The sequence below is a fragment of the Aphanomyces astaci genome (genome assembly GCF_000520075.1).
Source record: "Aphanomyces astaci strain APO3 unplaced genomic scaffold supercont1.9, whole genome shotgun sequence".
Lineage (NCBI taxonomy): Eukaryota > Oomycota > Saprolegniomycetes > Saprolegniales > Verrucalvaceae > Aphanomyces > Aphanomyces astaci.
Window position 1 is genome coordinate 745,090 of NW_009798272.1, and position 27,446 is coordinate 772,535.

The following is a 27,446-nucleotide window of genomic DNA, read 5'->3' on the forward strand; positions in this document are numbered from 1 at the left end:
TCGATATGTACGTAGGAGATTTCATTGTATTAGTTTGTGGAGGTGTGTTATTACTACAATAGAAGGAGAATTCATTGTATTAGTTTGTGGAGGTGGGTTATTACTGATCCTGTTGAGTTGTCGTCTTAACTGGGGCGGTCATAAGAGTCAAGTAGTCGACGGACCGAGTCCAAAACTCGGCTGCGTTGGCTCGCCAGCCCAAATTAAACGGATTCACCAACGTCCCGTCGCGGTTTAGATACGAGTATCGCTTCCAGTTGATGGCTTCGTTCACAGTCACATTGCGCATCTACAAGGAAATCACACATGAAATAATATACTAACTACCATGACAACCCATAACAACATTAGCACACAAGGCAACTAACATACCACGCCCTTGAGTTGGTCCCACAGCAACTTGGCAAGGAACAAGCCACTGACCAGTGCCCATCCCACCACGGTCACTTCAGGCAAGGCGGTATGCAGCAACTGCTCGACATACAAGTGCTTGGACTGGAGATCTATTCAAGACATTTCAGTAGTTGTTTGATACAAAAACTCTTCAGAATATATAGACGTACACAGTACAACGAGTGTGAAATACAGCGCCAAGACGGCCCAGTGCCCAATCAAAAACAATACAAACAGCCGGTGGTTGTGCAGCCCCACGCAAGTGTTGATCCAGATGCAGTGGTGATCCATGCGAGCCACGCACATCCCACACGATGCACAGTGTTTGGATCGGATTGGTTTCGCCACCTAGATATATTGATATATAACATAAAAATATAGATATATAACACAAATATAGATATAGATATATAACATAAATATAAATATATAACACAAATATAGATATATAACACAAATATAGATATATATATAACATAAATATATAGGTACTGTATAGATAGATAGATATATCCATACCCAAATGAAACATGTATATCGATACCCAAATTCAAACAGTCCAAATTGAATTATTCAAGGTGCGTCGATAAAAAATGTAAAAAAAACAACGCCAAAAACTATGATAGTTTGGCAATCAAAGGGGCAAACAATAGTATATAAATTCGCTGTCTCGATCCAAAATGTGGAGCAATTGGTGCATTCTTCTTCTTTTAGGGGCCAAATATCACGTAAAAAATCCGCCATAACGGAGAATCGACGTCGAGTGTCTTTTGAAACCTGTTTTAATCCAGACTGTCGAAACTATGATGACTACCAAATGAAAAAAAAAAGTTTAAAAAAACTATATAATTGGACAGAAAAAGTGAGCCAGACCCACCACCCTTACAAAACGATAAAAAACATTAAAGAACCATCGTAGACCAGTATATCGTAGAAAGTCTTTTCATACCAAACATGTGATACAGTGCAAGTGCTCGAGCGGATCAAACCCGTTGGCGGCTTTTTGTAGTAGCACGGGAAAGTCCTTATCGGCCGTCGCGACTTGGCCAGGATCCCCTGTGATAAGGACCATCCACATGACCATGCAAATCGATTCCAACGACACCAACACCCCCAAAACCACAACATGGTCGTTCCAAAACCCCAACGTGTCTGCAGCTACAATATACCACGTAGAACGTGTTATAAACACAAATAAACACGTCTAAACGATGAAGAATGTACGTAAGTAGGTAGGTAGGAATGTAGGTAGGTAGGTACCTATGTCCACGTACACACGATGGCCCAAAGAGGCGGAGAACCCAATGAACCACCCGAGCCAGAGTCCGATGGCCACTTCCGGCTGCCCTTTTAACCACCGCCAGGCCTTCCCCAGGGGATGCAACGGCCGTTCTTCTTGCAGAAGACGGTGCAGTTCGACTTGAGTTTCTTGGATTTCTGAAAAACAATAATATTAAAACGATAATACCGTTTAAAAAATAATATATAAACATAAAGTTCAACCGATCCAATCGAACGAGATATTTGCATGAATAATTGTGTGTGTTTTGCCTACCAAAGACCGAGCCGCGGGTGTGGCGCACCAGCGTGAGGGCGACATGCGGCGGAAACGGAATGTTGGTCTTGAGGTCTTTGGAATGTTTGTGGTTACGCTTCGCCATGCTTCGCATGGACAAAACCATGGCCACTAGCAGCCCCGGGAGGAACAAATACCTAAGTCCCACATCAGTCGTTTCGATCCAATTCTAACAATCTCAAAAAAAATACATGAATTTCATAATACTTCTATATATATAATATAATATATAATATATACAAGTTCATTTCAAACAATGAATGCATGTCTTTTTGCAATATATATTCCTATTTCTTTGCAATATATATTCCATATCTTTTTGCAATATATATATAATAAAATAAGTGGAGAAAACAACATACCATGGCGCGACGTAGCTGAGACTCAAACAGGCGACCCATAGGACGGCATACAGTGCCATGACGTGAAGCCTTGTGCGTCGACGGTGGCCAAACGACTAGTACAATTCCATGACTGTTAGTACACTACTAGCCACGTACTAAGTAGCAAACCTTGGGCACCGGGTTCAGGTCATTGGACAGACGAGATGTGTGCAGAAGCATATTCACGATCGTGTGTCGGCCCAGGTTGTTGGCCGTGGAGAGCGCCGTGAGGCCGCGGTCGTCGGACGCGTTGGTCTCGGCGCCATACGACACGAGTTTCTTGATCAAGTCCTTGTCTGCATCCAGCGTGGCGTGGTGGAGAGCTGTTCGACCCTGCGATGCCAATCCATTGAGGATGGTACTTGGTTCATTCGATTCGATTCGAAATTAGAGTGCTCAATGAGCAGAATAACCAAATCGAAGGCAGAGAATCAAAAAATCGACCAATCAAAACACAAAACTCATGAATCAACTAGCCAATCAAAGCCCACTCTTCGAAAAATTCAACATCGAATTAGTGTGTGATTGGAATTAGTGTGATACTGGACGATCTTTACAAAAGTCAGTACAATGAATCAATCGATAGATTTGGCGAATATGAACAAAAGTCCAAATATTGGGAAAAAGAAAGACATTATATACAAATACCTCGATGTCGGGAATGTTGGGGTTGTGGCCTCGGTTCAAGATGTAGTTTATCGTTTGCTCTTTTCCTACACATACACCGAATGATTCTACTATGGCATGGAGATAGATGGACGTGGGGGCGTACCTCCTTCGCACGCCCATTGCAGAACATCGCGCTTCATGCAGCATTGGCCGCCACGAACGCTCTCCGTATCGGTAACCACTTGCGCTTCCAGCAAGTAATGCAGCGTCCACAAGTGCCCTTCGTGTGCTGCGTGATGAGCGGCAGTGTTCCCATTCGCGTCTTGGTGCATCATGTTGCAACCCATGTCCACGAGCACTTTGACCGCCAAGGAATTCCCGACGTGCGCCGCGCGAATGAGTGGAGTTTCACCGTTGTTGTTGAGTGCATCCATGATGGTCGTGACGTTTGGGCTCACGAGCATGGCCTGCTGCGCGAAGAAGTGCAAGATTTCGACGTTGCCACCTGCCGCAGCAAAATGGACGATCGAGTTGTTGTGCTCGTCGGGCGTGAACGGACTCGATTGCTGGGCTGCGACCATACCCCACAACAGGACGACTAGCGGAAAGTTTCCCTTGAGAGCAGCGTCATAGATGGTGCTGCCTTGGTACGCAATGTGGTCCATCGTGGGCACTCGCTCCAAGGATAATGTTCAAACTTCGATTTCTGTATTCTACACCAAGTGGGTTGTGAATTTTATCAAACAATTTGTAAATTATTGTGCCAATTTCAGTTATTATTTACTTTTATTTCACCCTGGTTTTTCAGTTTATTTTAATCGATTTGATTTACAGTATTGTGAATTCGCTGTAAACTTCCAAAATTCGAATCAAGCCGGAGTTTTGATTGGTTGAATCTACTTGCGGAAGAGCCAATCAATCAAATCTACTCAAAATTGGATTAGCCAATAGCGTCGATTCGTGATTCGAGTCGGCGGCGAGATTCAACGGGGTCTGGAAATTCATAGTATCGAATCCACAATACAGTGCAACCGGTACTTTACTTGCTTCACCTCGGTTCATTTGCTCATCAGTCTCGACTCTAGTAACTACTACTACTACATTACTACGTAGTACTAGTATGAGTTAACAACAGCTACTAACTGTGTGTATCATGTACTAATGAGTTTAACCTTCAGGGATACCTACCACAATACACAAGTAGCAATGGGCTCGTTGTTCGTACGGTATGATTGCTTGGTCAAACAATGCACCAATCCATGATGTGTATTTTCTATATTCGACAGTATTTTAGCCAATCATTTGGACCATTGTCATTTACGATGAGAGATTCACCTGGCATTACTGTGTTGTATTCCCTTGATAAAGTACAATTGCCGTGAAATACAAAATCAAGGCGATTAGATTGATTGGGGAGTGCAAAATATCCAGTGTACTCAATAGAATTAAGGGAATTCGCACCCAACGTGGCCCGTCGCCGACCGCTCGCGGAAAACGTCCATTTCAAGCCGTGTCGTTGTTGCTCACGAGGATGATCAAGCGACAAGCGTCCAAGTTCTTGCGGACGCCCAGCATGGAGCAAGAAGATGGCGTCGATGAGGCCACGCGGCTTTTGGAAGCGACCCCGACAGTGTCCCCCTCCACTGCCACCTTTGTCGTCGACGGCCTTCCCGTCACGACGACTGCAACGCCACCGTCATTTGGCCACTCGGTGTGGAACATCCTCGTGGGATCGTACGTGAACCTGTTTCTGGTGTTTGCGCCGTTCGCAGTGTGGTCCTACCTTGCGGAATGGGGCGACATTGCCGTGTTTGTGTTGAACTTCCTCACCATGCTTCCGTTGGCAAGCATGCTCGGCGACGCCACGGAAGCCCTCGCCTTCCACGCAGGTGACACGATCGGTGGGCTCGTCAACGCTACGTTCGGCAACGCCGTGGAAGTGATCATCGCGATCTTCGCCCTCCGGAACGGCGAAGTCGCGCTCGTCCAAAGCTCGCTCATCGGGTCCATGTTGTCCAACATGCTGCTCGTGCTCGGGTCGTGCTTCATCGCGGGGCACATTGGCGGGGCGAAGGAGTCCGAGTTCAGTGCCCAGAGCGCGTCCGTGAACATGTCGCTGTTGTTTCTGTCGAGTTTCGCCATGTTGGTGCCGTCGTACTACCAGTACAGCCAACCTTCGTCCACCGTCGGGCCTTCCCTCTTGACCAACAACGACGATGCCGTGCTCGGCCTCTCTCACATCTCTGCCCTCTTCTTGATCCTCATGTACATCCTTCTCATGCTGTACCAGCTCGTGACCCACCGCGTGATCCTTGCCGAGCGGGACGACGACGAAGAGGAGCCGGAGCTGTCGCTCCAAGGGTCCGTCGCCGTCTTGCTCGTCATGACGCTGCTCGTGTCCATCTTTTCAGAGTTCCTCGTGTCGTCCGTGGACGGGTTCACCATCAACGCCGACATCCCCAAACCGTTCGTAGGCATCATCCTCCTCCCCATCGTCGGCAACGCCGTCGAGCACATCACGGCCATCAAGGTCGCGCTCAAGAACAACATGGAGCTGGCCATGGGCGTGGCCATCGGCAGTGCAACGCAGATCGCGCTGTTCGTCGTGCCCGTGTGCGTGCTCGCGGGGTGGCTCATGAACGAGCCCATGACGCTCGCGTTCAATGCGTTCGAAGCCATGACGTACGTCGTGTCGAGTGTGATTGTGTACGTGGTCGTGGCCGACGGCAAGAGCAACTGGCTCGAAGGCGCCATGCTCATCGTGCTCTACTGCCTCGTGGGCGTCGCGCTCTTGGAAATCACGATTTAACCACATATAACCAGGTAGAAAATCATTTTAAAAATGGCCGGTCGGTCCGTCGTGTGGCGGTCGTCGTAGGGAATAAAAAAGACCTTTTGCACTTTATATTGTGGATTTATCGGTACAAAATTCCAGCCGACCCCGCCGAATCGACTCGAAGCATCACGAATCGACGCTATTTTTGAATGGATGTGATTGGAAGGACAAGTTTATTCAACCAATCAGAACTCCAGTGATATTCAATAGTGAAACAAACAACACGAATTTTAAAAAGGTTTATAGCGAATTCACAATATTAATGTTCATTCGATTCGAAATGGGAGTACCCAAATGTAATCGCCACCAAATCGAACAAAGTCATATGATTGGCTAAAATGAAAAGTATGAGTGGATGATCATAAGATTGATTGATGTTGTAACGTTACTATTAATAGTAATAATATATTACTATTAATAGTAACGTTACAACATCAATCAATCTTATGATCATCCACTCATACTTTTCATTTTAATAGTAATAATATATTACTATTAATAGTAACGTTACAACATCAATCAATCTTATGATCATCCACTCATACTTTTCATTTTAGCTCACCCATATATATTGGTAAACTAATACTACTAGTATATAATATTTCGAACGTGTGGAGATAGTTGGGCGATTCATACCGGAATATATATTGAGTAGAACACACTCAAGAAGATCGAGTACAATCGTAGCCACCTACGAAGACGGGCTATACCTTACTTAGCACTCGAATACTTCACTTTAAAGTTCAATTCTCGCTTGTAGTGCTGTCAAGTGAGTAGAGTTGGAGTCGAAGCGACTTGTTGATACTTATTTGACGTTGTCTCGATCGGGGGTTAAAACTGCGATCGAAGACCGCCTTTGCTCTTGCCAATATGCACAGGCATCTTTGGTTTCTTGCTGTCTGTGGCTTGAGTCGTCGGGCGGCGAAACAAGATGCGACCGCTGGCGTCCGTCGCCGCCGCGGTCGAAGGCGGAGCTTTGGGCAGTCCCACGGCCCCCGAACTGCCAGACACGACCGCACTCACGTCTTTGCAAAGGTAATACTCGGGGGCAGCCGTCACCAACCATCGCGGGTCAATGCTAGCGCCAGTGTTAGCCATTCATTTTAATTAACTATTTGTTTTAAATAAGAGATGATTTACCTCGAGATTTCCCGGACATATTCCTTGTCCGTGAGCACGCTTTGATGGTACAAGACCCACTCTGGCGACCGAATGAACGAATTCAACACGGACGTCGGGTGCACATGCACAATGCGACCATCCTTGATCGTTCTAGTTGAAAGAATACATCATGCCAGGATAAGGTATTAATAACAATATTACAAATATATATATGTTGCTCAAAACAATACTTAAATCATTCTAGAGAGGAAACGCAAGACAGTGATATTATTTTTTATATCTATGAATCCAAATTGATATTGTACGTTGTTGTTTTCCAGTAGATATCGAAATATAATATTTATTACCTGTACGTGCTGCTTCCGTGCAATTTGGCCGCGTTGGCAAAGTACCCCGCCACGATACATTGGAGGACTGGTTGAATGTTGTCGCCACAGCTTTGAATCGTCCTGTCTGCCGTTGCAAACCGCTTCACATATCTATGGACATGTAGTAGAAATAGTTATATATTTATCATTCGTATCCAACAAATCACAATAAGACGGAACGGATAAATTTATATTTTTGCGCGATTCATGAAACCGATCAAAAATCACGCCCCCCAATCCACAGAGAGGACGAAGTATAAAGTGAAAAAAAAAAAGTAGCCAATCAGCGACAAGTACTTTCAGATTGACCAATGGGAGCGATTCGTGATCAGTATGGTCGGCGTGATTCGATCGAACGGGGTCTGGAAATTCATACCAAATCAATAATATATATATATATATATACGTACCGATGCAATTGTTTTCGAATTTCCGTCGCCCGCATCAAGATGCGGTGGTGCAAGCAATGCTCGTCGCACCACGACCGACTGAGGTCGTTTTCCAAAAATTCCTTGTAAATGTGCAAGTACGTGACATGGTCGCCCTAGTAGTTTCGGTCGCTGTGAATATTTCACTTGCATGAATGTCCAAATTAAGTTATACGTACTTGCTGATGGGCAAAGCCAGCCACTGCTTCTTTCACCTACTCTCGTAATAATTCTTCATATATATATATTTCTGGGATACCAAGTACCTTGAGCTGCCGTTCTTTGGACGATCGTGGATGGATGAAGATATCGTCCACACTCAACATGCTCGCGATCGTCAACGCTTCTTCGGTGCATCTACACACATGTCGCTGCTTAGCAATTTCCATCTCTTTTAATAAGTCGTACCCAAACTCGAACGACGACAGCAACATCTTGGACATGAACGGGTCGACGGGGAATTCTGCCATGTGGGCCCCCAATGGCTCGACCAATTGGCAGTCCTTGGAGATGGCTCCCAACGAGTACCTAATTGATATACATATATATATATATTGATTATCAGATTTGAGTAGTACCTAATATATATGCATATATATATATATAGATTGTCAAATTTGAGTAGTACCTAATACATATATATATAGATAGATACACATTATCAAATGAGTACTAGTACCGAATATACATATAGATCTACAAATCGAGTCCGTATTACTACTACAGTTTATGATAGTATCAAATATAACTACTAGTACTATATACAATCAATCGAGAAACCAATGTGGACACACGTACAGCACTTCCAACGCCCGAATCAACGCTTCCGGCGTCGGCGGCGACAAAAAGTCAAAGTGCACAATGTCCTGAATGCCCATGCTGAGCAAATGCAGCACAATCGGCGCCAAGTTGGTGCGCTGAATCTGAGGAATCGTGTGCTTTTGGAAGCTCTTGCGGTACGTGGCTTCGGTTACCAGTCGAAAGCACTTGCCTACGTACATACAGTACGTGTGAAGCTACAGGGTGCGCCGACAGAGCTAACAGACCAGGACGCATCCGTCCGGCGCGGCCGGCGCGTTGCTTGGCGGCGGCTTTGGACTCGACCGTGGTCACGAGGGCTTCGATGCCGGTGAGAGGGTTGTAGAACGGTAGTTTCACAAAGCACGAGTCGACGACATACACGACTCCCGGGATCGTCACCGACGTCTCGGCGATCGTTGTGGCCACAATCACCTACGACAAATGCGATCCTGTGAAGTTTGAAGAGGGTAGCTTAACGACGGACCTTGCGGATGTGCGGCGGAGGTAGCTCGAACACGGCTTGTTGGACGTGCACAGGAAGCGACCCGTAGAACGCAAGCGGGAGCAGCGTGCGACTGGCCATCTGACTCAACCGCTGGACGACGTGGTCAATCTCGTCTTGCCCAGGCAAAAACACCAATATGTCGCCCTACCATTCATTTACACTTGGGCCAACATAACGGATGTATCTCTCTTTACTGGGGCTTCGCGCTCGTGGATGGCTAACACCGTGTCGATGGCTTTCTGTTCGAAATTCGCTGCCGGTTCCTGCAAGTACAAAACATCGACGGGGAACTGACGGCCCTACAAATCACGCGGTAGGTTATTGTGGTATATTCGATACGGATTTCCAGACTCCGTTCAATCGAATGGTCTCGAATCAAATCACGAATCGACGCTATTGGCTAATCCAAATTTGAGTGAATTTGATTGATTGGCTCGTACAGAAACGACAAGTATAGTCAGCCAGAACTCGAGCGAGATTTAATATTGATTCGACAAACCAAGCGAATTTTAAAAGTTTATAGCAAATATTGTGGATTTGATACGAATTTCCAGACCCCGTCGAATCGAATCACGCATCGACGCGATTGGCTAATCCATTTTTGAGTGACTTTGATTGGCTCTTGCAGAAAAGACACGTATATTCAACCAATCAGAAATCCAGCGTGATTCAATATTGATTCGACAAACCAGGCGAATTTTGGAAGTTTATAGCGAATTTTGGAAGTTTATAGCGAATTTTCAATATTCACAATAACAACAATCCACTCCAAATCCAGTGTTTAACTGGGCACGTGGGGGTAGGTATCGCTCTCAATCGAATGAATGGCAGCACCAAATCGGCATACAATAATCAATTGACCAATCAAAACCCACACAACACAAATCAATCGGCCAATCAAATTCCCTCGTCAACCATTCAAACGTCGGATTCGAGTTTGACTGAAATTAGTGTGAATTTTTTGTACATATAGAATTCAGTCCAACCAATCGATAAATTTTAGCTCGTTTTAGAGGACAATATGACATTTCTTAAAAATATAAAATTAGTAGTAGTATTCAATGCTGCTATGAATACCTGCACGGCAATGGACACGACCGGTTGCTTGACATTGGCGTCGTGCTTGACGGACGAGAAGAACCGGACAAACGACTCAACGTGGAGGGTTGCCGACGCCACAATCTAATATAATAAATGAAATGATTTATTTATTATATCGTAAAATGAATATATCATTTATTATATCGTAAAATTAATAAATGAATAGATTCATTTATTAATTATCTACGAACGAACTGTACGTACCACGCGCAAGTCCGGCCGCTTTTTCAGGATTTTCTTGATTAACCCGAGCAAAATGTCCGTTTCCAAATTGCGTTCGTGGGCTTCGTCCTACAAGGAATGCGGTAGGACACTACATGGGCATGGGATGTCGTACCAGCATGATGACGTTGTAATGGGACAGCAACGGATCGAGCATCGTCTCGCGCACGAGCATCCCATCCGTGAGGAACTTGATGCCCGTGCGCTCCGGGTCCCACTTCTCCTCGAAGCGGACTGCGTACCCAACCTACCCCAAAAGCATCATGTGATTGGGGTGTTGAGAGCATGGGAACGGGGCGAATTTGATTGCGCACCTCGCCGCCAATACGAACGCCCATTTCAGAGGCCACACGTTCCGCCACCGTGATGGCGGCGATTCGGCGAGGCTGCGTGACGGCAATCTTGCCAAACTTGGCGCGATACAGGTACTGTGGCGTTTGAGTGGTCTTGCCGCTCCCGGTCTCGCCGGCCAAGATCACCACCGACGACGTTTCCACGGCATACAGGATCTCCTTCTCCCGTACTTCGATGGGTAAGCTGGAGACAGATACGACTGGAGGCAGTTGCTCCTCTCCGCGGTCGGACATTTGAGCTTTCTTCACGCCTGGCACCCACATGCCGGACGTCGAGCTCCGGTACGCCATGATGAGTGCGAAATTTCGTTCAAGATGCACAAATATTATGTATATTTTGTGAAAAAATTGCAGGATTTAAATCGAAAATCGACAACTACAGTATGACCGACGCAAACATCGCCGCCGAAGGAGCGACGATACCCGCGGGCGTATACCACGAGAAGCAAACGCTCATGCGTTGCGGGCTACATTCCGTCAACAACATGCTTCAGCGTACCCTTCTTTCCCGACGATGTACCAAGTCACGCTTACATTCCCTGTCGTAGGCAAGGCCTTCGACGTGAGCGATTTCGACACCATCGCAAGGTCCCTCGTACAGGTGCAGAACGATGCTAGGTGGAGCTTCAATCCGCACCAAACCGTTCTCGGAATCGGCAACTATGGCGTGGAAGTATTGATAGCGGCCCTTCTTCGCCACGGTGCGTTCATTCATAATTCCATTCGGACCACTTGCCCTCAAAGCCTTGGCAGGATATTCGACATGCTACTTTGACCGACGCAAGGCGACGGACACGATTGACTTGGTCGTCGCCGTGGATGGACTTCTCTGCAACGTCCCCAGCAGCAGCATGATGGGGCTATGGCAGTCTCGCCACTGGTTTACCATTCGGCAGGTCACCCGGGCGGCTCGTGTCTGCATCACCATCGCCTCATACGAGTCTGTGTGTACTGTATATTAGGTGCATGGTGTGTATTACAATCTCGATTCCAAGCTCCCCGCTCCCTTGGTACAAGAACAACGCATGCACGCACTACTGCCATCACGAATGAACCTTTCCCCATGTACATAGCCCTTTGCCGATGCCGCCGCTGTTCTCACATTCGTCAACGCCCTTCTGCAGCAAGACACGACCGTGCTCGTCGTCTCCAAGGCTGCTGTTCCAGACTCAACAACGGAAGAGAACGAGTTGGTTAGTTAAAGGATTCGGTTGCCCAACGCCGACCCGATCAGCAACAGCGCCATGTCCACCGTGATGGCCGCGCCCTTGCCAGGAGCCAACGACGGGTTCACTTCGACCATGTCTAGCCCGACCAACTAATCATGGCGCGTTAGTATATATATATATATCCATTCGTTTCGCTTCCCAGTATGTATATGTATGTACCATGTTGGACTCGGCCACCGCTTCTGCCACGTAGTTGGCTTCACGCCACGTCAATCCTCCACGCACTACAACACCACACACACATGTGACATCGTTCATGGATATCCATATTGCAGCAAAACAACAGCGTCACATCCAGTAAGACGCAAGCAACACGCCTCTATAACTTCCACTTGCGATATAAACCAAACGTGTACAGTACCTCGGGTGCCGGTGGATGGCGCGTCCACGGGATCGACGGCGTCAATGTCGTAGCTCATGTGCAGAGGCCGCGCTTGCTTGCCGCACAAGTGGTCCAGCGCCATCTCCATGGTCTTGCCGATTCCGTACTTGTCGACAGATTGCATAGAGAATGCTTTGATCCCGAGTTCCTTGATAATTCGGCGCTCGCCTAGGAATATGATGGTGATGTTTATATCTTCTGGAGCGATATGGGGAGAATGAATATCGATCGACATGAACCAAAGCATCGGCAGATATATGTTGAGCCAATCAGATTGCAGGAAACCAACATGGAATTAGTGTGTGTGACTTGAATTCGTGTGATTCCAATCACCACAAGACAACTTTTAAAAGTACACAAAAAAACCAAAATCGATCGATTTTGGGTAAAATCTCAACAAAGTTGGACCATCACTCTCGCACACACATACAGCCGATCACGTCACCACCTGATATATATACATGTGACATACCACTGTCCACATCACGCAGCCCAATGTACACCAATTGCTCGGGCTTGAGGATCGGTCCGTCCACGAGCCATTCAAATCCAGGGACGCGCGCGGGGTCGGCGAGGCCTTGCATCAGGAACGAGATGGGCATGCCGTGCATGTTGCCGCTCTCAGTCGTTTGTGGCGTGTTGATGTCGGCGTGCGCATCCACCCAAATGATGCCTGCGTCTGGGTGCACTTTGAGGATGCCGGCGAGCGACCCCGCGCCAATCGTGTGGTCGCCCCCGAGCACGAGGCAGAACTTGCCTTCCGACGCCTTCTTTTCGACCACGTCGGCGATCTGCTTCAAGCCGCTTCCGACTAGAAGCATTCAAGAGCGATGAGGAGGCTTGAAAGGGATTCAATGGACACCCTTACCGGCGAACGAGCGCTTGGCACGGCCGTAGCTGGGATCGATTTGAGGGTCACCCGCAGACGGAGCGCGAAAGTTGAGGTTGCCTACGACGATCGTAAGTGTTATTGAACGTCATGTGGACATGCTCATCATGGACACCGTACCCGTTTCCTCGACGCACCACCCCAAATCCGTGATGACGTTGTGAAGACCGCCGTTGCGAAGCAAATCAGGACCAAAGTCCGTGCCCAAGAGAGGTTGTCCATCTATTCCATCAATCGCGATGAGATGTCGAAGAAATGATGACAAGCGTACGGGTCATGGGTGCGCCGATCACGGACACCGTCTGCGGCGTCGACAGCACGGGGTTCGTGTGGTCGCCAGGGTGGTTCTGGTTGCGGATCTCGTCCCAGAGGAGGCCACGGGAGTTGTGAACACCTCGGCGCGCAAAGGCGGCCTTGGCGCGAGGAAGTACGGTGCGGATGAGCGACATGAGGATGGGTGGAGAGTGAAGCGTGGGTGTCGTCGACCGGAGGTTTCCAGAAATACCCGACCACGATTGGCATCCAGGCTTAACGTTGACGAAGTGGCTGGCCAATCAAAACGCAGGGCATGTTGAATCTGCTAAAAGTGCATCCTACTGCCTGGATAAATTGATATGATTGGCTGTAAACATGACATTGGTTACCATTTATATCCAATGAAAACCCTGTAATTTATGGGACATGCCCAGGAATCCGATTCGCTGATTCTGATACGAAGGCGATATGATTGGCTGAAAAGATTTAGCTCTACAAGCAATACGATTGGCTTAAAAGATGTCGGCACCTTGGACAGTCCCAACGAATATTTCACCCGAACGCCAAGCTAGTATAATGCCCGGGAGGTGGCGGCAGTCGATGGTACTGCTGGCGATGAGCTTGCTTGCATGGGGAGGTGCTGTATCCGCAGACTCTTGTTCTGCATACAAGTCGGGAAATGCATTAGCAGACAGGGTGGATGAACTGGGTACGTAAGTTGAGGCCCTCGTTATCGCTGATGAACTCCACGCTGACTGACGGCTTGGTGTAGGTAGCTGCCTGGCGCACTTGGGGTCGAATCTGGCCGACGCTATCGTTTCACATGAGTATGCATGGATAGCTTGACGCAAACTTCCATGCTTATGATGTGTGCTGTAGACTCGACTATGATAGAAAAACTCCATTGTCCATAGTATTGTTTGCCAATTCGACGGAGGTAGGAGAAGCGACCACCCTCCCCATGCAACCAACACTTCACCATGTCGAGTTGCCATAGCTTCTCCATCGCTCTTCCGAGATCCTAGCGGCCACGTTCTTTGGCCATGGCTCCGCGGCGACAGATCGTGTGTTTCGCCTTGACATCCATGAGGTATTTGTCCATATTCGCGAACGAATCAGCGAACTTACGAACAAAGAATGAACGACCGACCGACCGACCTCACCAAATCGAAATGCTGGTAGGTTATCCAGTCGATGGCGTCCAAGAAGGCCGCGCATGCCGCCATCCACGCGACCCTCGTGAATCTGGTCAAGCGGTGTCCTCGCCGCAACATGCTCGTCCTGGAAAACCTCCATCTTGTTCCGTACGAAACCTCCTCCGCTGCATTATATTCAACAACGCAACAACGCTATGATTATTCGTATCTAGGCAAGCGTGGCTGCCTGTGCTAGACGTGTTCTTGTTGCCTCTAAGTGGCAAAGTAGCCACAACCAAGGACGACTCTACCCAAGAGACGACCAGTGGACTCCTGGACACGCTGCCCACTGTGTTTGTGTTTCTCTTTGAAACCCACACGAGCCCGATCGCAGCCGATGGGCAGCACTGGAAAGAGTACCTAGACGGCAAGTGGCAGTTTCCAGGTAAGTCCCACTTCGCCCCCCTTTTGTGATTCAAACAGTGAGTTGGATCCAGGCGTCGAGTTCACCCCGCAAGCTCTGATTGGCCGGCTGGGCCATGGCATGGTCGTGACTCGTACCAGCGCCCCCACCTGCGTCGTGTTGCTCGCCCCTGAAACGATTCGGTCCTCGAACTCTGTCGCAGCAGCAGTCCTCATATCTGTGACGGTGGTTGCCGTGTTGATTGCGTGGTGGGTCGCGCGAAGTCGCCGGTCTCATGGAGCCAAACACACGCCGCCAGTCGTGCATACCCCCCGAGTGTGTGACCAACGTTTCGACGACGAGGACGAAGTGACGTTCATTCCCCACACAAGTCACGACACCCGCCGCGATGTCACAGCTACAACGACCTCGTCGCGTAGTTGCATCGAGTCCGTTTCTGCAGATAGCGACCGAGTAAGCCACGACACACATGCGCAGCCCCGTGCAGATACAACCCCCCCCAGCCCCGTCAGCGTCGCAGCTCCTTCCGTGTCGCATGCCCACAACATTGCATCCCACGTCACAGCAAGCCACCCCACGCCACCATCTGCCAAGTCCAGGCGCAAGAAACCCACGCTAGCCCCCGTACGTTCCATTTCCAAGTGATGATGTGTTTCGTCGTCGCATGGGTTTTACTACTTGGTGTTATATATATGGGCCATCATCATATCTGGTAACGTTAGACCCGGCACTCTGAACGACTGGAGAAGAAGAAGTCGGCGTAAGCTAGTACACTTTGGACACGCCAAACCCCCCGTCGCCGCCGCCTCCTAGGTCGTCGTCGTCGTCGTCTGTTGATTTAGCGTACTTTGTAGCGACCAGACCTTGGAGTTTGCGCTGTTCATCTTGCGACATCTATTAATTTCAAAGAAAAACGCATCAAAACGCATGAGGAATATATATATATATATATATACTAGAATTGTACTTCGAGGGTAGTTGCATATATATTCATTATTACCTTGTACGGAGCATATTCTTCGGACGGGAACCGTTGGTTCTCGACATCTTCTCGAAAGTCTTCGAGGCCTTGTCGAATGCGTTCGCCCACGTCGGCGTATTTTTTACAAAACTTTGGCACGTGCTACAGTCATCATTGCAAATCATTACAAATATATATATATATTATCACATGGCTGAAAATTATCAATCATATATATGCTTGCTTGTGCTGCAGATAGATCTTTGATTTCTTCAAAGATATGAACCATAATTACACTGGACATTGATTTCGATGTGAGTACCACCTACCTGTGCGTGATGAGGATGTTGCAGCATGCCCAAAAAGTCGTGGAATACCAACACCTATCGAGTAGAGTATAATGCGATCACGCATACAAATAGGAAAAAACCATATATATATATATATATATATATATATATATATACTTGGCCACTGGTGTGAGGTCCAGCCCCAATGCCGATGGTTGGCACGGTCAAAATATCTGTCACGGCTTTGGCTACAACCTACACACGTTGTGGAAACTCATGAATGCTGACTGACATAGATATAGCCTTGTTACCGAAGGAACACATTCCAAGACGACTGCAAACGCCCCAGCTTTCTATTTACATTGAGTTAAATTGGACAACTTTTCAATATCAAGTCTTCAATTGTACCTGCACAGCAAGCGCGTCTTGAATGATCTGGTCTGCTTGTTTGGCTACACTCAAACATGCATGAGAGAAGGACTTCGTTGACATTGCAAGACGAGTCGTACCTGTTCGTCCTTGCGCCCGAAACCCGCCCAAGACACTGATGGCTTGGGGTCGCAGCCCCACGTGGCCCATCACGGCAATGCCACCTTGCACCAGCATTCGAACTACACTTTGCATGAGCCTAAACTGTGACACGGACAGATCGCGGACTGGTATTTGCCCGTTCGACGCCGCCTTCAATCTTGACGCAGTCCACTCCGCCTTCCTACAACGTTCACTCAGTACCAACACCGCGTCACAGAAACGTGCCTTCATCAGTCTCTGAGCGTTCTTCAATGCTTCGTACGGGTCGCCTTCACACGTTCCGAACGGCATGTCGCCCACAATCAGCGGACGAGACGCACCTCTACATGACCAAGGGAATAATCGATATGCACACTATGACGTGTCGACAACTGACCTGCACACAGCTTTGGAGTGGTAAATGATGTCATCTAGAGTCACCGGAATGGTTCTACAAGGGCGGGCGGGGTAAGCTCGGTATGACGAGGGAGAGATTATTGTGGCTGGCGTACGTGTCCATGCCTAACTCGACCATGCCGACAGAATCCCCGACCAAGAGAATGTCAAAGCCAGCCAAGTCGACGTGCACGGCCCTACATACCGCGTGGATGTTCAGGTCTCATGGTGGCTGTGTGTATCGTACGAAGGGTAGTCGTAGGCCGTGACCATCGTGATGGGTTTGTTCTTGGCTTTGAGAATGCCTACATCCAACGTCGTGACCTTCTTCCTCTCCAGCAGCTTCAGCGTCCGCTGGGCCACAGGATCGAAGCGCGGGACGTCGCTAAAGCTCTTCGCCACTGTGGCGAGCTGCGATGAGGACGACAACAGGCGCCGATGGAACATGGGCCTGTTCAAAATGTGTGTGGTAACTAACAGGGTCAACATCATCCGGATAACATTGATTATGTCGATGTACCACCGCAGCAAACGTCAACGTAAACAATCCACCTTATCCGGATATCTCAGCATTTTGCGATCCAAGGGCAATCTCCACATGATGGTGCTGCCGAAAGCCTGCGCCGTCCTCGCCCGTCGCTCCGCCCGCGGCATGCCACGATTACGTACTCCCATTCGTACAGCGATGTATTCATCACAGGTCGATGGCCAATCGTCTAGTCTGCGCAAGATCTTCGATGCTGTCGCAACCGGCAAGGTATAGCTGGGGACTTCAATCACGCATACATGTGTTGAACCACTTGAACTGACGGCACATAGGTGTCAGTGTCGAAAGCTATGGACGACTGGAATGCATTGGAATACGACGTTCTCGAAGACTTTGCCAAGCTGGATGGGCAACGCGCGGCGCGGACGGGATTCCCTGAAGTCGTGTATAGCGAAGGCAAGACCACGGACCAAGTGACAACCATCCTCGTGGCGATGAAAAAGACAAACGAAATCGTTCTGGCTACCCGTGTGAGCGCAGATGTCGCTGCTCTGGTCAAGGCGCATGCGGATTTGACGGTACTACTCTTTCGGCCAGAAAACATGACAATCATCATCATCCAGGACATCCACTACTTCCCCACAGCCCGCGTGCTCTCTTTGCACCCCAAGCCCACCACTCCAGCGACCTCCCAGGTACCGAACGTTGTTAGGTTAGACATCATTCTCGTTGTCGAATACGTGTGTAGGTGGTGTGTGTCCTGTGTGCGGGCACGTCGGACCTACCCGTCGCGGAAGAAGCCGCCGTGACGCTAGGTACATCCCTGCTTCATCACGCACCTCCTTGACTGGGTATATGACCCCGCGCCGTAGAATTAGCGGGTGTCCACGTCCAGCGCATTTACGACGTGGGCGTTGCCGGCCTCCATCGGCTGTTGCGGAATCGCCAAGCCATTCAAGATGCAGACGCGATCATTGTGGTCGCCGGCATGGACGGCGCGTTGCCTGGTGTCGTGGTACGTACGAGCCAGACATATATATATATACCTGGAATGGGTGGCTATGTAGGGGGGGTTGACCAGCAAACCCATCGTGGCAGTACCCACCAGCGTTGGGTAAACATCATATTCCTACACCAGGTTGCATTAAGGGAGAGTCCTTGATAGGTATGGGGCGGCCTTTGGGGGACTCGCGCCGCTCTTGACCATGCTCAACGCATGCTCTCCAGGCGTCGGCGTCGTGAACATCGACAATGGGTTTGGGGCTGCCGTGTTAGCATGTACATACGCTGTCGGATGATGCGATGTACTTACTGTACATGTGTGTTGACCGTGTTTTGTTCCTAGACCGCATCCTCCATAGCCACAAACGAGTTTGAAGATGGATATAAACTAAAGTAGATGATCGTGTATTGTACAGTAAGTATATAACAGTTATCGACGCCGGTCTTTGTTCGGAGACACTTTCAATGGCTTGTGACGTCGTAATTCATGCGTGTCGCCATGGTGTGGCTGGGGACAGTCGACCATTGGTACATCGAGTCGTCCAAGTGCCAATCCATTTCGTCGGCACTGGACCGGCGGGATGACGCTGTAGAGGTGGGCCGACTCGTGCTGGATGATGTGGATGCATTTGCTGCCGCGGTGGAAGGCATGAAGACCAGACATCGTTCGTTGTATGCGGTGAAGTGCATCCCAATATGTTCATGGCAGTATGAGCCGCCGCCACATACAGCGCACCGATGCATGGGGTGGGATTGGTAGACGATCGGGCATAGAATGTCGCCCACGCAGATCGTGTTGGTGCAGTCCATACTGAAGAAGCTGTCGAGTTTGAAAATGACAGATGGGAAGAACCAACCTTGATGGGGGCAAGAAGGGGTTTCAGAACCGATGCGACAACGTCGGATCGATGACAATTTTGATTGGTCCAACTCTTGTCATGCATTTACTAGTCGACCAATGGCCTCTCTCAAAATTACATTCCAATGATGCCATTGGTCAACTTTATTGAGCATTTAATAACAAACCCTAGCAACCTGATTCTGGGCTTACATGTTAGTTCTGAGCACTCATCGCACGCAAGACTTCGTTGCCGTCTTGGCCACTCCTTGTTCTCAACGGACGGTGCAAAGCTCTTCTTGACAAACCGATCATTGATCTGCAATTTCCCACGTATTTCGAAGAATGCACCTTCCACTCTACCAAAAAACATCTACCGTTCTACTTAATACTTCTATGTGGGGCTTTTAGTATAAATGCAGGTATTAGTTATTTATAATTATGGTATTATTAATAATTATGTAATTACTACGTAGTATGTATTAATACTACCTCCGGCCGGAAATAAACCAGCCATTTGGTGAAAATTGATAAAATTGGTGTTTTGTTTGATGGTGTTATCTGTTTTTGCCCTAAGTATGCTTGTTGTATACATCTTAAGCTTAGTATGGTCAGTATCCCTGTGGAATATAATACCTTACCGTCATATAGGGTTAATACTACAGTACTTCGAAGTATTAATATTATCTATCAATCATGGTACTATTAATAGTAGTATTTCGGAAAGAACTGCAGCGATGGGTACATTAATATTTACTACTAGTATACACAAACAATAGGTTACATTCACCTTTGGTACGGCAAATGATAGATATACACACATCAACACAACGCGTGGTTGTCATGCACGTGGAGCCGCGGGGGGCGGCGGCGATGACTTAGATTTGTCTTGGGAAGCAGGTCGGTCGTTGCTACGCTTGGGAAGCTCCATGTGCAGCTCCAATCCACGCATGAACCCCGCGGTCATCGGATGCTCTTCCTTCCATCCTTCTTCGTTCCAGAATGTCACGAGAGAAATGCCCACAATGCCACCCCATGTCAACATCGCAAATGTCGCCCAAGCGCGGTATCCGCTCTCATCGACAGTTTGATGGTGGGGAACACCATGGGCCTTGTGCGATGCTCGTGAGGCGAAGCCCGCGAGGCCGGTGGTCTGCATGCGAGCCAAGAATTGGTTCAAATCAACCGAGTCCATTTGGTCAGTGTTCACCAACGCCTTCATGTATTCTTTCTGGGCCTCTTGGGACATGGTAAATTGGACCGCTTCCACGCGCTGGATGACGAGCGACGGATGGATCTTGTTGAGCATCTGGAGCACGCGCAGCTGGCGAAGAGGATCCATGGGGTGGTTGTTCGCATCTTGCACCAATCGCTTCACGTAGTTGTTGTTGACGGTAGCCATGGACCGGCGCCCGATCACGGCGGTCGCGCCTCGAAGCATGTTCATTGAACCAGGAATGATGCAATGTGACTCTTGCGTACATGTTCGAAAACATATCCGTGGCTACTTCGTGTTCTTTATCACTTGAAATATAATGCTGCATGCAAACCATTATAAATGGTGTCATTAGTATTACTATAGTAGTACTAGGAACAAAGTAATGTACTCGATCGACTCCACAGTCAAATACGCCAACACGCCACCAAAACTGCCATCGATCCGTTTCTTAAACCCAGGTAATCGACCTTCATTCACCATGTCTAATGTTCTTAACTGTGGTTAAATACTTCGTACTGTTCGTATACCAGACCCGGCTTTACTGACACGAATATGTCACCAGCAATCATTTCACACCAACTATGTCCCAACAACCTGACCCCTAACCCGCTTTACCCGTTCATAAAAATCACCCCATGTCCCAAAAAACCTGACCCTAACCATTACATATGTCAAGTTCTCTCTAGTAATACTAGTAATCCGTACTCAGTGCACGCGTATCCGGAGGGACGCACTTAATCGAAACAATAAATACTTCTTCGTGTTTCATTCTCACGCATTCCTCTTGATGGAGGTGTGCTATCGAGGATGCATCCATCAATACTACTTCGCATCTACATGGCCGGTCGCAGCGAGCGATGCATGTGTTTACATGTTAGACATCCGTCGGCGTCGTGTGGTTACGCGCCGTCTTCGGCCGCCGTGCGTTCCTTGACGCGGTTGAAGTAATCCTTCATCGAGATGCCTCGGCGAGTCTTCTTGACCTCGTCCGACACGACCGGGCGTTTCTTGAGCTCCTGTTCCTGCAGGATCTCTGCCGCTGGTCGGATCGTCGTCCACGTTCCGTCGTCGTCGATGAAGCGAATCGTTTTGTTGGCGATGTCGGTGCCGTCCCCTTCAATCTCCACCGAGTTGACGCGAGTCTCGACTACCGCCAGTTCCTGCGCCTTTCGCTTGCGCTCCATCTTCACGAGCACGTCTTCCTCCTTGCTGTTCTTCTTGTTGTCGGGGATGATGTCGTCCGGAAGGGCCTCCACCTCGACCAATTTGTTGACCGTCATGATGCGTCCGTCTGGCAGCTTGACCAGCTTGCCTTCCGCCAAGTTGACGTCGATCTTGTCCTTGGACAGATACATGCGTCGCGACGCCGACGCCCGTACGTACTGCAGCTTTTGAGCCGCCGACATGTTGTCCATCTGCGCGCGGTTGGACGCGCCGGCGTCCATGTCTCGCTTCATGTTGATCTCTCGGTTGCGCTTGTTGATCTCGTTGATGCGCACCACGTCCTCCGTCTTGACCGCCAGACGCTGCTCGTTCGCATGCTGCATCTGCGCCAGCCGCGCCTCCAACTCGATCGACTTGTCAAAGTTGTTGGCCGTCTTGGCCGCCGCCACATCCCGCTCCAGCCGGACAATCTCCACCCCTACCCGATAGTAAAACTCGTAAAACAACATCACTATATCAAAATCTCGGTATTACGCAATGCTTGTACTTGTAGTAGTACTAGGACAAACGCACTACTACTATCAAACTACTACACGAACTCCAATTGTCCATTGTAGTACCAAATAAATTCCCGAATTTTTGCGAGATTCATCAAATCAATCACCAAAAATTCTCAAACTTTCATGGATTTTCCCATTTCGCAAAAAAAGCGCGTAGTTCGTAAATAGAAAAAACAGTGCAGCCAATCAGCGACAAGGAGTGAATCAGATTGACCAATGGGAGAGATGCGTATTCGGTAGATTGAACGTCCTACAATAATATTAATACCAAATCAATACTACTGTACCACAGCCCAATCCACTTCAAGACCAGAACCACACACCATTCCCAATCCACACAACCATCATCACCATCACAATCCAACTACATTCTCATCCATCCATCCCAAATATTATGTATTCTACTCATAATTTCCTCTGGCAATTGGTTGAATCAACCGCCGAACAATCGCTGGACCTTCGAAATTTCATACAAAACTGAGTTGAAATGGTATCTTTGAGACTGCAATGCATCAATCAATCTTTTTAGCCAATCATATTGCAACCTTCGTATTCTTTGCAGCCAGTCATATTCCTTTGCTCGATTACTTGGCGATTTTTTCATCAATTCCCCAAAATATGGCAAATTTGGCTGAAAAGCACAATAATAAATACACAAGAGATCGATCGTCGTACCCAACGACACTTGGCTCTTGCCACTTGCCCGCTTGCGATTCACCATCACAGTCACCTGTTCGTCCGTGTACTTGTGCCGCGACGGCATCTCTTTGATCGCGTTGTACTGCTTGATGGCCATTTCCTTTGTAGGCACGGTCATCTTGAGGCTTTCCAGGTACAGTCGCCACAGATCGAACTCGCGCTCCTGCAGTCTGTGGTTGGACAAGGCCGCGAGCGTGGACGTCCGCTTGCTCTTGCCGTACACTAGCATGACTCCCTTCTTGGTCTTCTCACCCGCGAACGGGTACGAGCGCTCCACATTGCACACGTGCGACACCTGGCAAAACCGGTACACGCGCTCGCCGTCGACGTTGTCGTCGATCGCAATCTTCACATACGTCCCTTGCACCAACTTGTCGAAAAATGGCTCGAAAAAATTCTTTTCAAACCATTCGCGCGATTTAAACAGGTACTACACACATAAACATCGAGACGATCAAACGCGTGGTGTTTTTGTCCAGGGTCATAATATTATACTATATATTCATCACCATACGCAATATATATATATATATTGTGAATATTCGCTATAAACTTTCCAAATTCGCCTGGTTTGTCGAATCAATATTGAATCACGCCGGAGTTCTGATTGGTTGAATATACTTGTCCTTTCTGCAAGAGCCAATCAAATCCACTCGAAAATGGATTAGCCAATAGCGTCGATTCGTGATTCGATTCAGCGGCCAGATTCGATCGACGAGGTCTGGAAATTCGTGTCGAAACCACAATATATATATATATAATAAAATACACTGTCACAACCATTTCGATTGGGGTTGCCTTTTTTTGTAGGTAGTGTATATATATATAAATATATACTATAAAATAAAGTTAGAGCAAATTTAATGTACGTACGTATGCAATACGACTTACGGAATACTTGCGAAGTATATATATATATGGATCAAATTATGGACCGATGTAGGAGTCAAAGGGAACAAACGTACCGCCAACGCATGTCGATACTCCAGAGGGCCAGACACTTCCGGTTCTTGCAGTTCCACCTGGTCTGGATGGTGCGCGTCGTGACTGAGCTTGTTGCTTCGACTGTCGGATGCGGTGGCGGACGACGACGCGGCGGCTTCCGTGGCCGACGCGCGCTGCAGTTCCTTTCGGCGACGGCGCTTCTCGGCGAGGTCGTCGCGGTTGTTGTCTCCTTCGTCATAATCCGAGTGGTTGCCATCGTCGTTGCCAAATCGCTTGCTCAAGATAGACTTGGAGCTCTTGTCGCCTTGCTTGATCGACTTCAAGTTCGACAGCGCCGACTTGCGGCTGTCCGTGTCTCGGTTGCGCAGCCGACGCCCCGACACTTCGTCGTCCAACGCCTCCTTCTCGCTCTCGAGTTTCTTCTTGAGCGCAACGTCCTTGCTCTTCTTGGCTTGGGATTCGTAATGCTCCCTACACCATCAGTCAGCGGTGGTGACTGACCCACCACCACGAGCCAACGTACAGCATCAGCGCCTCCTTTTCCACTTCGTTCAATCCCTTGAGGCGCTCGGGGTCGATCTCTTCGATCTTGGACGTGTCGTCGTCGTCCACGACGACCTTCTTGCCAGCCGCCGTCTTCTTCACCGCCGGTTTCGTCGGCTTGGACGGTGACTTCTTCTTGGCAGGTTTCGCCGCCGATTTGGCCTTCGCAGCAGCCTTTCCCTTGGCTGGTGACTTTTCCTTCTTGGGTTTCTCGTCTGCGCTCTCGCTTTCGCTGCCACTGCCGCTATCGCTCCCACTGCCCGAGCCACTCTCGCTCCCACTGCCACTTTCACTACCGCTACCACTGCCAGAGTCGCTGCCGGAGTCGCTACCACTTCCAGAGTCGCTACCGCTGCCGCTGCCACTCTCACTAGCGCTCCCGCTGTCATCGCTCTCTTCGATTCGCTTTGCCATCGTACGTACTGCTGCTCGGGCTGTTTGTTGGTGGGTGGGGGTTTTCACAGCAGAATGCAGCGTTACATATAACTGTATAATTGTATACCATACATTCATCAACATACTAGGCACGTTTTTCCAGCCCCACCTGAAATGCTGGATTATTTTTATACAATATAGCATGTTTATTTATTATAATTAAAAGTGCTCCTTACAAAAATCTAGATATCAAATATAAATATATTCATAATACACACTTCGAAGTACTGAACATATAGCCGTATGTAGCCGTATTTCCCTAAATTTATATATTATTACAGTATTACTTGTATAAATTTGGCTCTCCAACACTGAAGCTTTGCAACTATTGATAACGTTATTTGTAAATCTATTCGAGTGAACGCGTTATGAGATGGAAGGTATTGAGTGTTTTACATTAACGGTACTACTAATAGTACTCATAATTTCCTCCGGCGGTTACTTGAACCACCCAGCAATCACCGAACATGTGAAATATGATACATATCTAAATTTCAGAGGTACCCTTGTGAATATTCACTCGTTTTAGCTAATCATATTGAAATCAGCCATGGTGATTCGTTTTACTATTACTACGTAGTACTTCGAAGTATTGTGCTTTCTGGTTAAACTTGCCAATTGTGAGTCATTGTGAAAATCGCCAACAAATAGCCGCGATGATTTCATTGGTTAGAATTTCGAAGATTTGGGCAGAAAATGGACATCCAACTTAGTTTTCCGCAAAGGGCAGTACGACGAGGTGTAGTTGCATGTTGCGGTAGCGCAGGCGTCCAGTTGGTGTACTTGCGATGTTTGTGTGTACTGTACATAGGTGTGCATGTGTGCTGGGGATACGAAGAAACTCGCTTACGAGGCCTACGCGCTCAAGTGTTAATGCTGCAAGATTGGATCGTTGACTCAGCTCAGGAAACTGCGTCATAATAGGGTGATTAGTAACGATTCTTTTGTGAGAGAAATCCCACTTTTTGTCATTGGGGTCATTTCGCGGACATTCGGATCGGGGCGATTTAAGAACCGCCTATGGAAATTTTGAGTAGAACACACAATAATAGTCCCCAAAAACAGCAAATTTGGGCGAAAAGCACACAATACTGCTACCTATGTACAAGGCGTTCGTTATCGACTCCCTTTATTCTATAACGATACGGATGTATCTTGGACGTCGTGTTCGTAGTTACATATCTATGGCTTCTTAGCAGTGTCAGTGGCCTTCTTTTTTGGTGCCAACGTCGACCACGACTTGATGAGTCGTTCCGCTAGCCGCGTGGTGATCGCCTTGAAGCTCGGGCCTAGCTGGGTAAGCACTTTCTTGTCGTCCAGATAGAGCGAGATCAAGTGCTTGTGGTTGTCAATTTTGGTCCTAACGATCTAGAACTCACGCCTCCATACACTGATCCATGTACGTACCGCTCGAAGCGAATGGTAAAGCCGTGCGCATTGGCGCGGCGGTAGATTTCGCTGACGGGGTCCCACGGTTTGGTTTTGGCATATTGAATCGCTTTGGGCAACACTCTTGTGTTTGCAAACTCGATCGCACGAACCATGCCCTGGAAAATATAAAATCGTTACATTGCATACAACAAAGAAATAACACCAAGCAAATGTAGATACCTGATCTAGCAACACCGCGCCCACAAGGGCTTCCACCACGCTGGCATGCAGCGTCTGCTTCATGGTGTTGGCTAGGGCAGTGTCGTGATCGTACGCGTGCGTGATGCTGTCGCCCAAGAGCATCGCGGAAGGCAATGCCAAGTCCATGGCCACTTGGCTCAACACGACATTGTTCACCAACGCCGACCGCAGCTGCGTCAACTGCCCTTCCTGGACAGTAGGGTACGACTGAAACAAGTAGCTCGCGACGCACGTGTTGAGCACAGAGTCCCCGAGCCACTCGAGGGATCGATTGGACGCGCGGTTCGCGGGGAATAGATGGTGTGTGTTGGGGAAGTACCGGCTGAAGTGGGTCAACGCGCATTGCAAGTGCAGCACGTTGTCGAAACGCCAGTCCCAGTGAACCTGCAGCGACTCCAACGCAGTTGTCCAGTCCGGAGGGACGTTCGCATATACCTACACACAAGATCATGTTGTCGGACGTTGTGTGATAGCGTGCGGTGCACCTCAAAGTGCGATTGAGTGGTGACCTGCCACGCAGGATTCGTCGACGGCAGTACAAGGTGGCGGGTATCCAGCTGGTCGGAGTGCATATCCTGCACCGACACATTCTTCTTCACCGATACAGCATGGATGGGTTTAGACGGATCGGGTTTGCTAGCGATGGCCCGCACATCACACCGCCAACGCTGACGCACGAGCGCCAACTGTCCGATGCCTCGGCGCCCGCTCCCCAGCATTTTTTCATGTTGCCACAGCGGAAAATCTGCCCAT

The 27,446-nt window shown here is 48.5% G+C and overlaps 12 protein-coding genes across 15 annotated transcripts; 5 read left to right on the plus strand and 7 right to left on the minus strand.

Moving 5' to 3' along the window:
* Positions 1-53: 53 nt before the first annotated feature.
* H257_05061 lies at positions 54-3,674 on the minus strand. 2 transcript variants are annotated; one of them, XM_009829787.1, is made up of 10 exons: positions 3,125-3,674; positions 3,001-3,065; positions 2,482-2,685; positions 2,332-2,426; positions 1,949-2,106; positions 1,654-1,830; positions 1,343-1,551; positions 564-741; positions 373-503; positions 54-289 (listed from the first exon to the last, which is right to left on the minus strand). In XM_009829787.1, the coding sequence occupies exons 1-10, from the start codon at positions 3,624-3,626 to the stop codon at positions 101-103; spliced, it is 1,908 nt and encodes a 635-aa protein (XP_009828089.1). In that variant the 5' UTR covers positions 3,627-3,674; the 3' UTR covers positions 54-100. The 2 variants fall into 2 exon arrangements, with proteins under 2 accessions (XP_009828089.1, XP_009828090.1); XM_009829788.1 differs by having other exon boundaries at positions 373-741.
* Positions 3,675-4,427: 753 nt separating this feature from the next.
* H257_05062 (calcium/proton exchanger) lies at positions 4,428-5,868 on the plus strand. Its single transcript, XM_009829789.1, has one exon. It carries the CDS (start codon positions 4,493-4,495, stop codon positions 5,768-5,770), a length of 1,278 nt encoding a protein of 425 aa, XP_009828091.1. The 5' UTR covers positions 4,428-4,492; the 3' UTR covers positions 5,771-5,868.
* A 601-nt stretch (positions 5,869-6,469) lies between these two features.
* H257_05063 (hypothetical protein) lies at positions 6,470-11,013 on the minus strand. Its single transcript, XM_009829790.1, has 15 exons — positions 10,659-11,013; positions 10,460-10,591; positions 10,327-10,413; positions 10,099-10,203; positions 9,216-9,320; positions 9,001-9,165; positions 8,762-8,948; positions 8,514-8,706; positions 8,124-8,243; positions 7,982-8,072; positions 7,895-7,930; positions 7,698-7,831; positions 7,267-7,398; positions 6,938-7,069; positions 6,470-6,875 (listed from the first exon to the last, which is right to left on the minus strand). The coding sequence occupies exons 1-15, from the start codon at positions 10,986-10,988 to the stop codon at positions 6,629-6,631; spliced, it is 2,196 nt and encodes a 731-aa protein (XP_009828092.1). The 5' UTR covers positions 10,989-11,013; the 3' UTR covers positions 6,470-6,628.
* Positions 11,014-11,080: 67 nt separating this feature from the next.
* Positions 11,081-11,770, plus strand: H257_05064 (hypothetical protein; the record flags this gene model as incomplete). Its single annotated transcript, XM_009829791.1, has 4 exons — positions 11,081-11,192; positions 11,246-11,398; positions 11,451-11,593; positions 11,660-11,770. 4 exons carry the CDS (start codon positions 11,081-11,083, stop codon positions 11,768-11,770), a joined length of 519 nt encoding a protein of 172 aa, XP_009828093.1.
* A 125-nt stretch (positions 11,771-11,895) lies between these two features.
* Positions 11,896-13,646, minus strand: H257_05065 (arginase; the record flags this gene model as incomplete). The annotated part of the gene is made up of 7 exons (XM_009829792.1): positions 11,896-12,015; positions 12,086-12,150; positions 12,288-12,476; positions 12,781-13,119; positions 13,177-13,257; positions 13,318-13,419; positions 13,469-13,646. 7 exons carry the CDS (start codon positions 13,644-13,646, stop codon positions 11,896-11,898), a joined length of 1,074 nt encoding a protein of 357 aa, XP_009828094.1.
* A 363-nt stretch (positions 13,647-14,009) lies between these two features.
* Positions 14,010-15,989, plus strand: H257_05066. Of its 2 annotated transcripts, XM_009829793.1 has the most exons (8): positions 14,010-14,161; positions 14,225-14,279; positions 14,332-14,389; positions 14,450-14,542; positions 14,635-14,756; positions 14,822-15,033; positions 15,086-15,636; positions 15,735-15,989. In XM_009829793.1, exons 1-8 carry the CDS (start codon positions 14,029-14,031, stop codon positions 15,774-15,776), a joined length of 1,266 nt encoding a protein of 421 aa, XP_009828095.1. In that variant the 5' UTR covers positions 14,010-14,028; the 3' UTR covers positions 15,777-15,989. The 2 variants fall into 2 exon arrangements, with proteins under 2 accessions (XP_009828095.1, XP_009828096.1); XM_009829794.1 differs by having other exon boundaries at positions 15,086-15,989.
* On the minus strand, positions 15,661-17,621 carry H257_05067 (3-methyl-2-oxobutanoate hydroxymethyltransferase). The gene is made up of 12 exons (XM_009829795.1): positions 17,417-17,621; positions 17,286-17,366; positions 17,171-17,224; positions 17,020-17,116; positions 16,921-16,975; positions 16,773-16,874; positions 16,672-16,715; positions 16,575-16,616; positions 16,441-16,518; positions 16,303-16,356; positions 16,013-16,135; positions 15,661-15,906 (listed from the first exon to the last, which is right to left on the minus strand). Exons 1-12 carry the CDS (start codon positions 17,614-17,616, stop codon positions 15,778-15,780), a joined length of 1,059 nt encoding a protein of 352 aa, XP_009828097.1. The 5' UTR covers positions 17,617-17,621; the 3' UTR covers positions 15,661-15,777.
* Positions 17,622-17,770: 149 nt separating this feature from the next.
* On the plus strand, positions 17,771-19,017 carry H257_05068 (hypothetical protein; the record flags this gene model as incomplete). Its single annotated transcript, XM_009829796.1, has 8 exons — positions 17,771-17,926; positions 17,989-18,234; positions 18,280-18,351; positions 18,405-18,471; positions 18,529-18,671; positions 18,724-18,770; positions 18,822-18,934; positions 19,002-19,017. Coding segments are annotated over 8 exons (858 nt in total), but the record flags the coding sequence as incomplete, so codon positions are not given.
* Positions 19,018-19,157: 140 nt separating this feature from the next.
* Positions 19,158-19,520, plus strand: H257_05069 (hypothetical protein; the record flags this gene model as incomplete). The annotated part of the gene is made up of 2 exons (XM_009829797.1): positions 19,158-19,337; positions 19,419-19,520. 2 exons carry the CDS (start codon positions 19,158-19,160, stop codon positions 19,518-19,520), a joined length of 282 nt encoding a protein of 93 aa, XP_009828099.1.
* A 670-nt stretch (positions 19,521-20,190) lies between these two features.
* Positions 20,191-21,014, minus strand: H257_05070 (hypothetical protein). The gene has a single exon (XM_009829798.1). The coding sequence runs from the start codon at positions 20,941-20,943 to the stop codon at positions 20,338-20,340; it is 606 nt and encodes a 201-aa protein (XP_009828100.1). The 5' UTR covers positions 20,944-21,014; the 3' UTR covers positions 20,191-20,337.
* Positions 21,015-21,453: 439 nt separating this feature from the next.
* H257_05071 (hypothetical protein) lies at positions 21,454-25,085 on the minus strand. Its single transcript, XM_009829799.1, has 4 exons — positions 24,607-25,085; positions 24,104-24,554; positions 23,115-23,568; positions 21,454-22,357 (listed from the first exon to the last, which is right to left on the minus strand). Exons 1-4 carry the CDS (start codon positions 25,038-25,040, stop codon positions 21,615-21,617), a joined length of 2,082 nt encoding a protein of 693 aa, XP_009828101.1. The 5' UTR covers positions 25,041-25,085; the 3' UTR covers positions 21,454-21,614.
* Positions 25,086-26,172: 1,087 nt separating this feature from the next.
* On the minus strand, positions 26,173-27,426 carry H257_05072. Of its 2 annotated transcripts, XM_009829800.1 has the most exons (4): positions 27,179-27,426; positions 26,673-27,128; positions 26,469-26,608; positions 26,173-26,421 (listed from the first exon to the last, which is right to left on the minus strand). In XM_009829800.1, the coding sequence occupies exons 1-4, from the start codon at positions 27,410-27,412 to the stop codon at positions 26,244-26,246; spliced, it is 1,008 nt and encodes a 335-aa protein (XP_009828102.1). In that variant the 5' UTR covers positions 27,413-27,426; the 3' UTR covers positions 26,173-26,243. The 2 variants fall into 2 exon arrangements, with proteins under 2 accessions (XP_009828102.1, XP_009828103.1); XM_009829801.1 differs by having other exon boundaries at positions 26,173-26,608.
* Between the last annotated feature and the right edge of the window lie 20 nt (positions 27,427-27,446).